General features: G+C 37.6%; 1 protein-coding gene across 2 annotated transcripts in view; it reads right to left on the reverse strand.

Moving 5' to 3' along the window:
- ARHGAP15 (Rho GTPase activating protein 15) overlaps positions 1–12,364 on the reverse strand; it is a 320,901-nt gene that overhangs the window by 122,436 nt on the left and 186,101 nt on the right. For both annotated transcript variants that reach the window (XM_042041109.1, XM_042041108.1), the window contains exon 11: positions 4,375–4,473. In XM_042041109.1, coding sequence (XP_041897043.1) covers positions 4,375–4,473 — 99 coding nt within the window. The remainder of the gene's footprint in view (positions 1–4,374; positions 4,474–12,364) is intronic.

A 12,364-nucleotide genomic window follows, 5' to 3' on the forward strand; every position in this document is an offset into this window, starting at 1 on the left:
GTCCCTTTACTTGGCAAACTATGTAGAAAAGCCTGGGAAAATGTTGAACACACAAGCAGTAAGGGAATTTTAAAGCCAACAACCTCCCTGTTTCTTTAAACAGGCATCGGAACCTATAACTGGATCCTGTCAAACAAACGACAGCAAAAAAACATAACAGCTGCTAAGAAGTAAAGTTGAAAGATAAAGTTTTCTGAGCTAAGAACCTTCTCAGAAGTGGACTAAAGGTCTTTCTTAAATCTTCAAGCAAGGTTATGGATCCCAGGGTGGCTTTTAGGCATTGAACCAAATATGTAATTTTGTGTATCATTCCTGTCAGAGCACCCTGTGCTCCAAGAAAAGCAACAGAAAACAGTATCTGCAACATCCAGCTTAGAATGGAAACGGTACCTGTAATCATCAGCTTTGCTGCCTGCAGTGTCATTTTTCAAGTCATTTAGGCTGATTTGAGAACTCTAACTTGGATTTGGGAATGGAGGGGGAAAATGAAGGATGTTTCAAAAGAACGATGAAAGTTAAGTTATATTTCCCTGGAGAATTAGGACTGTATTTCTTTACAAAACCCAAGCCACACTGGATACCCTGGGCAGGTTTAGGATACGGAATGCTCGGGGTTCATTTACTTTGTCATTAGACACACAGACAAATGATCTTCCCTGGAAAAGAGCTTAGTATCAGACTGTTTTCACACGATAAAACACTACTATGAGAAGTACTGGATGGCATGTTGTTGAGGTACAACACAGACTGATATTTTTATTTTTTTTAATGCGTTCTACTCATGCCTTTCACATATTTTTTTAAAAAGAAAATGCAAAAAAAAAGGACAGCCAGGATTTTTAAAGGGTCGTGGATAACAAAATAAATAGGCGACTCCAGAAATGACTGGAAATGATATCTGGCCTAGAAACACCAAAAAGTCTTGCAATGGGCCCCACCCTTGGCAGGAGTGCTCAGTGTGTGAGTTAAAGTGCACTGGGAGGATTGTCCCAGGCTCTCCTCGCTGCACTGCTCAGCTCAGAGCTGGTGCTACCTGTCAGATGCTTTCCAGGGGGAAGAAGGAAGCAGACTGAAAAACAGATTGAAAACAGGAATACAGATTGAAAAGGGCAGGTCAACAGATAGCCCCAGAAAAGCCTGAGGTCCATCCAAGGTAGGTGTGGATGGCAAAGTAAAAGAAGAAACAGAAAAAACCCACAGAATGTGCTGTTCCATCAAAAACATTTCCTTGAAGTCCCTGACAAGATAGGAAATGAAGAAATTCTGGAGATCTTTGAGTAGTCCCTGTATTTCTTCAATCTGATTGCTTCATGGTACAGAATTATTCTGTTATCCTCACCAGGTCCCACCACAGATGTGGGAGGTTTTTCTATTCAGGATATTGCATGAGATACCAAGGGTACAACATGCTTTCCCAGGATAGTTTTGACTTTAGTGGTACAGGTCTGGATAGCTCAGTAATTGGGACTAGAAGTTCATCAAAAATTATGAATGAATAATTCAGTAATTATTATAAGTAATTCATAAGTACAAGAAAAATGAAGGAAAAAACTGAGTTTCCTTAAAAAAAATAAAAATTAAATGTGACAATTTCCTTGCAAGTTTCCAAGAATGGGCACACTTTTATTGCCTCTCCTTATTAAACTCCACTACCAGCTCTGCAAGATGGCTGAGAAAATGGAGAAAGACCTTCTGCTTCACAGTTCTACTTCAATAACTAAAAATACAAAAAGAGGCTGAAAAAAATGCAATTCACTCCATTTTTATCATATTCACAAGTGAATCCTTGTTGGATAGATAAATATGCATTATAGTGTGAGGTTTTTTAGATCAGATCTTAAAATCACCCCTGTTCTGAAATGGTGAAGGAGCAAACTAGGGGACAAATGACCAAAATTTGATCTTAGTTAGAGAAGAATATATTCAGAATAAACATCCTTTTGATATTCATTTTAAAATCATGTAACTAAATAGGAAATCTTGCCAATGGTTAATGACAACCTCTACATTTTTAATCTGTGGGAGAATATTGCTACATTTGGCTATTGTGTGTAACCTCGTCTACACAGGAAAATGTACTAATTAATATGGTTTATTCAGATCACTGCTAGACTTTTTTTCTGTGCACAGTGATTATGCTTTAAAAGTCAGAAAAACAAATAGAAAACCAGTAGGTGAATAACAATTAAAAGCATGAGCTGATGGCTAAGAACACAACCATTCAGTGGAGTACGAATGGTTTGTAAGTAACATTTAGGGATGGTCTCCTAAGGTCTTTTTTCCTAATAATCCTTTATCTTAAGCGAAGCACGCAAGTAACATTTTTGGTACAGTTACAGTATGTAGATGATATATTTTCTAAATAGGAGAAGAAAGCTTTTTTACCACAGCCAATATGCCAGCTGTACGGAGTATCTAGGCCATCTTACTAAGACTATGAAAGTAAACATACAGTTTTCATTAAATGTGCCTTTCCCATAATTGGTACATAAGTATTTCCCATGACTCTGCAGTTGAGTATCTTGGCTGGAGGCATATCTGGCCATTAAGAGGAGGGCTTCAGATCTGTTGAGTCTCAGCCATGCCGGGAGACTTGGCACCTCCACATACTGCTTCCTAATACCAACCCCGGCATAAAATGTCATCAGAAGCTTGCATAAACATTGGACTTAGCTTCACATAAATTACTGCTGTCCTGAGATAGTTTATGCCAGAACTTAGTAAAAACAACTCTTTGAGTAAATAGAATGTGAGTAAATGCAAGCATCTTAATCCAAGAATACGATAATAGAAAAAAACTGCGTATCAAATATAAACTCATAAATATAGTGGTAACGTGAAATTTTTATCTCATGCCATATGATTAGCTTTTATTTACATGTTAGGCTAACCAAAAGGGGTAAGCTTCTCTAAGTCACAGCAAGTTTGAAGGAAACACAAGAGCTATGATGCAGTACTCAGAAGGATGAGTTCCTTTGAAGGAATAGTGATACATCCAGTTTCTAATACAAACATTTTTTGATAATCACACAGACAGTAAACATCTAATTACGTTCCTTAGATTTTTCTATTACAGTTCAGCAGTGCAGAGAGCTCTGGCCTCACTTCTGCTTGGAGGAGTGGTCAGATACTCCAAAACATCTATGAAATATCCAGCGGATTCTTGGGGGAACTTGTGCTGAGATCGTAACCAAGCAGTTTGTTAGACATGTTCTGCATGGAGTGGCATTTTTGCAATCTAATCTCTGCCTTTCCTTTTCATGTTCTGAATTTCACCTCACAATTCCTCCTCTATTAATAGTCACTTCACACATTTTTCCCCTTTTTTTATCCAGCCTCCAGCCTTCCTCCACAAAAACCCAATGCTACTATCTCCCCCTACTGAACGATCTCCAGTTTGTTTCAGTCTCTGACTTCCTGCCAATCATTCTGGGAATAATAATATCCCAGTGCTCTCTTTGCTGTATAATTAAAGCATGAATTTCCCAGAGTTTGAAACTCCAGGGTAGTTTTATTGCACCTTTCACTATAAAACCAGGTAACAATGGTGGAATTAAAATAGCTTTTTCCTTTGTGGATAACGTTCTAAGTATCTTTTTATTCTTCATGGACTCCCTTGTTCTGAGACTCCAGTATATGGCAGTGACAATGGGTTCACCCAGCCTTATTCTCAAAATAAATTTTCTATCTTTTGCAAGATATATGTTTCCCCAGATCCCTGGAACAAGTTGTAAACTTGTAACAGATGGTGATGAAGCCTCACATTTTTATACAATACATTTTAAGATTCTGCATCTACCGCATGCACCTTCCAAAGAAAATGACCTTCAGTGAGAGAAGATACACTCTGCAGAAAGGAAGGCAGGCAACGATGTTAAGTGCCTCCTTTTTATACTATGAAAATCCTTCTTATTAATCAAAACTTTTAATGAGGATGGATACTCATTTAAATATTTTTGCAATATCATAGCTTTTAAAATAACTGTAAAAATTAGACACCTGCACTCATTAAAAAAAATATGGCCATGCTAGCATAACATTTATTTTGATTGAATACAATTCAAGACTTAGGAAAAAGTATCAGCCTTACATTCAGCAGGGACTTTAGAATGAAAGTTACTGACATTTTATCAATGTTTAGCATTTGCTTACCCAGAGAAAGACTAAACCAACATGTCAAAAAAAAAAAAAAAGGCAAAAATCAGCATGAATGGGTTCTATTAATGTCTTATCATATAAAGAAAATGAAGATACACAGAATGTGATATAGTTCCATTCATAACTATATTATAGATTGTACTCTGCCTACCCTGGAAATCCAAGCAGAGTTATGAGGTTAAAGTTCTGATTAGTATTAAATAATAAGGTACTCACCTCTTCTTTCAACAGCTTGTATGCACAGTCTTACAAACTGGGGGACTGTAGATTTCTCATGTTCACAAACCAAGTGCAAATGGGAGCCAAAAATTTGATCTACATTTGGAAAACAAGAGGAAAATACATTAAGGCATATTATTAGCGGGATTTTTCTCTCTTCTCAGCTTGTCTATTAATTTAAAACTCAGATATTGAAGATGGATGGACAAAGTTGGAACCAAATTCTTTTGGAGTCCTAGTGGTCATTAGCTTCTGCCCCAGAACCAAATCCCTCCACATCTGCTGCTATAGTGCTTGATTCTCCCCTCTGGCTTCAAGTTTCAATTGCCACTTGCACCTTAACTTGACCTTTCTAAGGCTTGGATGTCTCCAGAGTTTGCTTGGACCTGCCACAGAAAAAGTACAGGCAGCTCCAGAGCTACAGCTGCCTAAGTTGTTGAATACAAATTCCTACATGATATCAGCTCTTGGTCCAACCTAGAAACTCATCTGGTTGTGTGACCTGTCTCTTCCACACATTTGGAAGTTTCACTCTTGCATGGAGCACTGTAGGAGTGCAAGGACTTCATTACTTTGCATCATTAACACTTAGTACAATTTCACCTCAACTTCACAAAAGCTTTTTCTTTGATTCATCCAATTGCCTGCTTAGAGAAACAGAAGATACCGGATGTCTTTTGATGAAGGTTTCACCTTAAATCAAGTTTAAGTAGTGATAAGTCTCACTTCCTTCATGAGTAATCTTTTAACTGGATAATGCCACCTTTTAGTTTTTATTATTTCAAAGTTTTGATCAACTTTGACAGTTGATCTTGAAACATGTTTATATTAGCAGGTTCAACTCTTCAGATTACTAATTAGCTTCCTCCACCTCATTTCCACTCTATGTGTTTGAGAGATTATGAAAAGAGCAATCAGTAACGGGGACGTTGTCAGCTAAAATCAGAATGAATCAAACAGATGAGAGGAACTACTCAATAGGAGCCAGTTAAATGCTGAAACAATAGGAGTGTACTGTCATCATTTATCCGAAGAGACAGTCTCCATATAGCATTTCAACAGAGCACTACGGTTTGTAAATTGGTGTGGAGGCTTTGAAAATTATTATATAGATAGCAGAAGGGTGATAGAACCAGTCTGGACTCTGCACAGCAAAGCCAGCAGCAGGTCCCATGGAACTGGATGTTTCGTCCATAGTGCCACCATATTCCACCACAACCAGCTGGAGCACTTCTTGCTAGAAGCAGCACAACTTTTCCTCACTAACAGGCAAAAGTCCCATTTTTTTATTTTCTGTTCTGCAGGGAGCTTCATTTTCTTTAATCACCACTATTTCATACTCAGCTCAGATTTCAAGAGCGACTCGATTGCCTTTTCTTTCCTAATACCCCAGCGCAAGGAACAGAGTGACGGAAACAAGGTGCAGGGCACGGGTTCCTTTGGACTTCTCGAGATGCATCAGGGAAGTTTATTCCAGCACCTCCCAAAACGTGTGATCTACATTCTGGGAGAGTACATCAAAGCCTGAATTGAAGTTAGTCAGAGTTTCGGCTGCAGAAGGGATGGAGGACTGGGTTCACAGAAGCGCTCTGAGGAAGGTTGTGTGCATGTGTGGCGTTAAGCATTAGCGAACAGTCTGTTACATGTTTTGGGGTTATGTTTCTGACAAAGCACAGTCTGGTTACATTTTCTCCATAAAACATTTATAGCTGCCTTCAGTGGTAATTATACATACAGAGATTTATGATTAAAATGTACTAGTACTTCCTCTTTTGACATCTTAATTGTTTTTTAAAATTTTAGCAAAGACCTGTCAAATTCTTTGCATAATATAGAATGGTCTCCAATGTAAATTATGTTAAAAAAGAAGTAAAAGTGTGTCTTATTTGGTGGACAAAGACACTTGTAAACAATTTCAGAAGCAAAACAGGCAAAGAACTGCACTGTGTTTAGATGGCAACACATGAAGAACTGAAATGAAATTAATGTGTGGCTGTTCAGCAGTTTCTCTTCTGTGTTATAACCACTTTATAATCAACTTTTTGGATTATTTCACAGTTATTCTTTCAATCTCCAATATGAACACAGAATTTTTGGTATTCTTGGGAGGAAATTTTGAACAGGCTGAAAACAGTTTTACAATTCTCACCTAGTCCATTACTTCATTTCTTGGTGCAGATTCTATATATTCAGCAAGATATTTAACCTCATTTTTTGTACCTTTCACTGTATGCATACAGTCACATTCTGCACCCTGCAGTTAAGCTTTAAATCACCTCTTCTTTAGAAAACAGGCACTCAGGATTTGTGTCTTGGATGGAAGGGCAGCAAAACAGCATTAATACTTCCGGGACATCAAAATAGACTGGTAAAACAACAGCATACATCTGCTTTGGAGAGTTTTTGTCCCCTTCTAGAAATTAATGAGCATTTATAAGTACATGATCCCAAGAGCCATCCAAATACTCTCAATCCTGAGTACTCCTGTACCACAAATTCCGTGACTCTCTCTAATCAATTGATTTTTTTGCTGGAACTGTTTCTGTGCGTAAACATGGGAATGGCAGTGGTTACACTGCCATATTTACACTTGTGGAAGTGACAGTGGGACTTGTGGAAAACTCACCTAAGATTTGTTTGTGTAGTATTTCAAAAACAAGGAATGTGAATTGCTAAGTTTTTTAAGCTAGATTTGTATGTCACTATGTAAATGATATTAAAATATTATTTTCTTATTCTTTTATAAGTGTAGAGATATATATTTTTTAAAACTAGTTTAAGGGAAAGCTATCCAGAACATTTTTTCAAAAAAATAAAATAACTGCTCCCAAAGGGATAAGGGAAGCAAAACCCCTTTTGTTTGATTTATTTGTGATAAGGTCCTCCAAAACTTAATTTTTTATGACTTAAAAAAAAGATGTACACAACACTCCTAACCTCCTGTTATGACAGTTTATGTTTCCTATCCAGCTTATTTAACTCAAATGCCTGGGAAATAGACACAATTACCACCTTATGGAATGCTACTTAACTTTAAATGCTCCCCTCTGAATAGAAATCCACTTTATCTTCTCAGAGTTATTCCAGTTTCTCAGGAATTATTTCCTCTATAGGCTCCTGAAATGCTCTTGTTTCATCATTTAAAAATTTAAACTAACAATTGTTCAGAAATATCTTTTATTAGAACAAAGGCTATTCCCATGCAGTGGATTCTGTTCACAAGAGCTCTTACAAAGGAGCTGCATACTATGCCCATATACAGCTTTAATCATTCACTCTTTCAGCTGTTATCAATTTAAAACCAATGAAACTCCCACACTGAGTCCATTTGAGCAGTCAATTTTAATATCTTGGGGCATCTGTAGTTATTCTGAATTGGCTGCAAAAGCAGAACTAACAAGTTAAGCTCTAACCATAAGTCTACATCAGGCTGGTAAACCATACATCAAACACCGACAGTTAGTCAATACTGTAGTATGAAAAACCAACAAGCATTTTTAAGAAGAGCAATATATTCATAATATGTTTGGTGGTATGGTTTACATTACACATCCCTGCTATCTGCATGTTAAAAATTCCGCTGGAGATGGTGGGGTGTGTGACAGCTTTGCACAGGCATATAAAACCAGACACCAGAAGAGAAGGGAATGGACATTCACAAGTTGTATAATATAAAATGATGATTATGGCTGCAATGAATTGCTCATTCTGGGGAGCTTCAAGTTTTCCTTGAGCTTGACAGAGCTACTTTTTTTTTTTTTCTGGAGTAGTTCTTGCAGACTGTAGCAAAGTCACTAATCCTGAGTTGCAGAAATCTCGACTATGGGAGGCAATTCTTCTGGAAAAGAAACAGTTAAAACAAAATCACTAAAGCCACATCCTCACTGAAAATGTCATTGTTTAACTGTTTTGGGTGCACATGGATGGGATGTGGCCATACTCGGAAGGAATTCATTCTTCAGTGTTCTTTATTAAAAAAACAGGGAAGGGCATGGCCAATACTCCCGTTTCTCAGGAAGAAGCTTAAATTCTGGCATGAGAGGAGATGGTATAATTGTACAATGCCAAAGTTTTTAGAAACGTGAATTATATCTATGTAATCCTGTGCCTTTCAGGAACAGAATTAACTGTGCTACATCTGGATTTGAACTGCTGGACTAACAGAGCTTTTTATCTTCATCCAAGCTGTTTTCTTTGTATCTGTTTGAATGTTGGGAAGGAAAAGAGGGAAGGAGAATGAAAAGACAAAATCAGAGATGAATGTACAAGCAGAGGGATAGGGACAGTAGGCACCAGAGCTGTGAACTTTTGCAGGGGGAAGTGATGCATTTGGAGCCATACTCTTAAAGGTGACTTCTGGCTGCTCTATCTGTAGTCAGACACATTAAGTCAGACATTAAAGTCATGCTGGTTCCAGACTGGGGCTCCAAATAATGCCATGAAACTTTTACATTAAGTGGGGCAGGGCCTCAGCTGCCTGGAGTTGGTGAGGTTGTCAGTGGAGCTTCCCTGATTTATGCAAGCTGGGAATCTTGCCAGTCCTTTTAACGTGGAGATTTACTATACATTGTCGATCTGTGGTGGTCATCAATTAAAAAAAATTGAGCAGTTACTATTAAGTGGCATATGAGCTGCCAGATTTGTTTCACATTCTCAGAAAAAGGGAAGATAGTACTACAGACACAGGTCTCTCTTAAGAAATTCTGCTTTTTACTGGGGACAAGAGCTTGTTTGAATTCAAAGAGAGTGTGTCTGCTGTACTACTCAAAACACTTCTCCCAAAATGAGGTATTTTAAAATTCTCTGAATCATTTCTTAGCATCATGTCAAAGGAATAAATAGCTTTGTTCAGTGTCTGGCCATCCACAGGGTTTAGGAAAAGTGCTTCCAAATGTCCTTGTCAAAGAAAGAAATACCCTTGTGACCCATTGTCCCTGCAAGTCAAAGGAAACATTTCCTAACTTTCCCTAAGCTCTGAGTGCACCAGAAAGCTTGCAAAATTCCTTCATAACCCGCAAGATTTACAGAACACACCAAAGGTGGGTCTTAATCTGCTCTTTTGGACTTCTCATGAACATTTCACTCATTACATTGAACTACTCCGAGGTCCAGTGAGACATATACAATAAAGACATTTTCCCTTGCCTGGAAATGAAATGGTTGGTGATCTCTGTGCTGCGATCTGCACAACCACCGACATATGCTGAGCCCTGTTCTATAGGCTATCAAGCCAAATCACAGCTAGTTCCTTTCACTAGCAATTGAGTGGCTTTTATTTTCATCTTGAAACAGTTGTAACCATTCCAAATTTTATGCTGTTTTGGTTTTTGCCTTAGCTTATGAAATACATTCAGTGAAGTTCCTTCAGTGTCTAGCTTTTGGGAAAGAAAGACCCACCCTAAAAAAAAAAAGAAAAATAAATTTCTTGCCAACTGCATAGCTTCATTTTCCTCATTTCCCACAGTGTCATTTATGGGAGGTTGTTGCTCATGTTTTTTTACTGTTTACTGAGAGTGTATTTTGTGATAGTGTACTACCAACACAACCACCATAGCTTTAAAATCACAGTTTCAGAGAAGTTTCTTTTCCTTTGTTGGTCTAGAAAGTCTCAGAAATCAGGATGTTAGCAGGCCAACATCAAGTTGAAGGTTGGCAATTTATCCTGGGTAACAGTAAATCATGACAAAGCTCAAACATAAAGGTCAAAGTTCAATTATAGACTATAAAGTCGTTTTAAAAGAGAAGATTTATATATTATTTTTCTAGCATATTAGTGCAGATTCTGTAAATTCTGAGAATATTTCAATCCCAAGGAACCAAGGACCCCTGCCCTAGAGTATAAATTTGAACAGTTATTCTCAAAATAACACTGCTGAAATGGCAGACATGGGACATGCCTCTTATTTACTTTTTCTAGGTTGTGTGCACGTGTATTTCTAAGAACACAAGTGTGCTTGGAGACACAAACACATCCCACAATGTCCCTGTATTGCACATCATCTCAGAAATGCTTCAAAAAGCTTCTAGACCAAGGATATTTTGTGTACGCATGAGTGAGATGGAACAAGGACAGATGATCTTCATTAGAGCTCTCGTTGGAGCATGAAGAGCCCCAGTCACCAGCCCACTGCAATGAACGGAGCCAACGTGCTGTTCCCATTCTGGCTTCTTTTACGCACAGGACTAGAAAACAAATGGGGCAATGATGACAAAAATAACTTTTTCTCATGTAAAATGTCAGTGCATCTTCATTTTCAGATCAACATGTAACTAACATTTACCCATCAGTCTTCTACATTCCCTGGTCTGAGTGCTATCCTCCGTACTATTTTCATTTAACTCCCTACTTTATTTTCTACATGGATATCTGCTACACTCTACACAAGCAAAGTTTGGGTAAGAGTTAAATGACAATCACATAATTTCTAGATTTCCTGATAACAGTGTTGGCAGAACAAAGTACCCCAGGAGATCAAACTGCTATTTAATTTTGAAGCCTGTATTCCCAAATTTGGTTAATGTGGAGAAATGTGTCGAGTCTTCTGGCCAAGTGTGCACGCATCAGCAACTCACAGAGCACAGTACTGTGTTTAAGTGAACTTACCACCTTAAAATGTATTTACTCATGACTATAATTTACGTGTTAAATTTATGGGAGTTTTGGTTCCAATGTGACATACAATGTAAAAAATCAATATAGATTTGAGAGCTTTATAGTGCCCCTGGCAAATATGAATAGCACTTGATGAAAAGTGAAGGTTTTCACAGCACCTACAGTGCCGCTGCATTGGAGTAATTAACACCACACGCTTCACAGATATTTATATCAATTCTTCACCAGCACACAGAACAGCTCTTTGTCAGGAATTTGGTACCAAGATGTCCTGCAAGGCTTTATACACACTTTTATTACGAGCCCCTATTTTAAGGGATTTACAATTCTGACAGAAGTATTTCCCTATGGGATAAAAGTTCGTAGGCATGTTCTCAGAGCTGGAGGAATTTTTTCTTGTAAAAATTGGTTAACATTTTTTTCCCTTAAGAAACGAGCAAATAAATAGTTCTGAGGGGTTTCTGCAACCATTTAAGTCACCTTTAGAAAAATAAATAGATGCATCTTATAATACAAAAATTTGGCAAGCTTTTCCTTGGTAATCTGGGTGGTTGCATTTTGCAATTTAAAAATATTCTAATGCAAGACTAAAAATTAACATTTAAAAGTGGTCTCTGCATAAGCACTGCAACTGCATTTTCATAACATTTTAACAGATTAAAGGATAAACTGTGGTGAAGACAATGAAGGAACCTTATCAAATGAGCATTTCACATAGACTTACCGTAGATTGGAATTAAGCTGTGCTAACGAATCCTGCCTCATTTGCATGGCCAAAACCTAATCCTAATGAAACTTCATGGTAGATCACTAACATGTTTTCTTCATGGCAACATTAGTTTGGTAATAAAACTGTGCTGGGTACAGATTCTGAGTTACTGTGTCACAAATCAAAGCATTTCTGTTTTCCATGGAAGAGTATCCCAGGTAGAACCAAGTTATGTTTATGGATCAAGAGTTTGATGCAACTCTAGACAAATCCAAATTCATCTGTCTTTCCTAGAGAGATATATTAGAGGGTGGATTTGAGTTATGCTAATGAATCTGGATTTGTTAGCAGGGATCACATCTGATCCCTATGTAACACCGCAGGAGATTCATCAGCCACACTTTATTAAACTAAGAACCCCCCCAACCCTTAAATCCAGAAATTAAAAGACTATAAATTACTCTTGTATTACTGTAATAACTGAAACAAACAAACATGACCCATTCAAATCCCACCCTCAACTCACAAAGTACTTCAAAAAGACAAAACCCTCAGAAGTACTGAAATCAGTTACTACAAATATGTGAGGACAGATCCTGAAAGTTTGGTGTGCGAGTATGCACACCTCACACACACATATTGATGCATAAATGACATTTTTTCAG

This window comes from Corvus kubaryi, unplaced genomic scaffold (assembly GCF_017639235.1).
Source record: "Corvus kubaryi isolate FWS band 111438036 unplaced genomic scaffold, C.kubaryi_AGA036_p1.0 37396, whole genome shotgun sequence".
Taxonomy (NCBI): domain Eukaryota; kingdom Metazoa; phylum Chordata; class Aves; order Passeriformes; family Corvidae; genus Corvus; species Corvus kubaryi.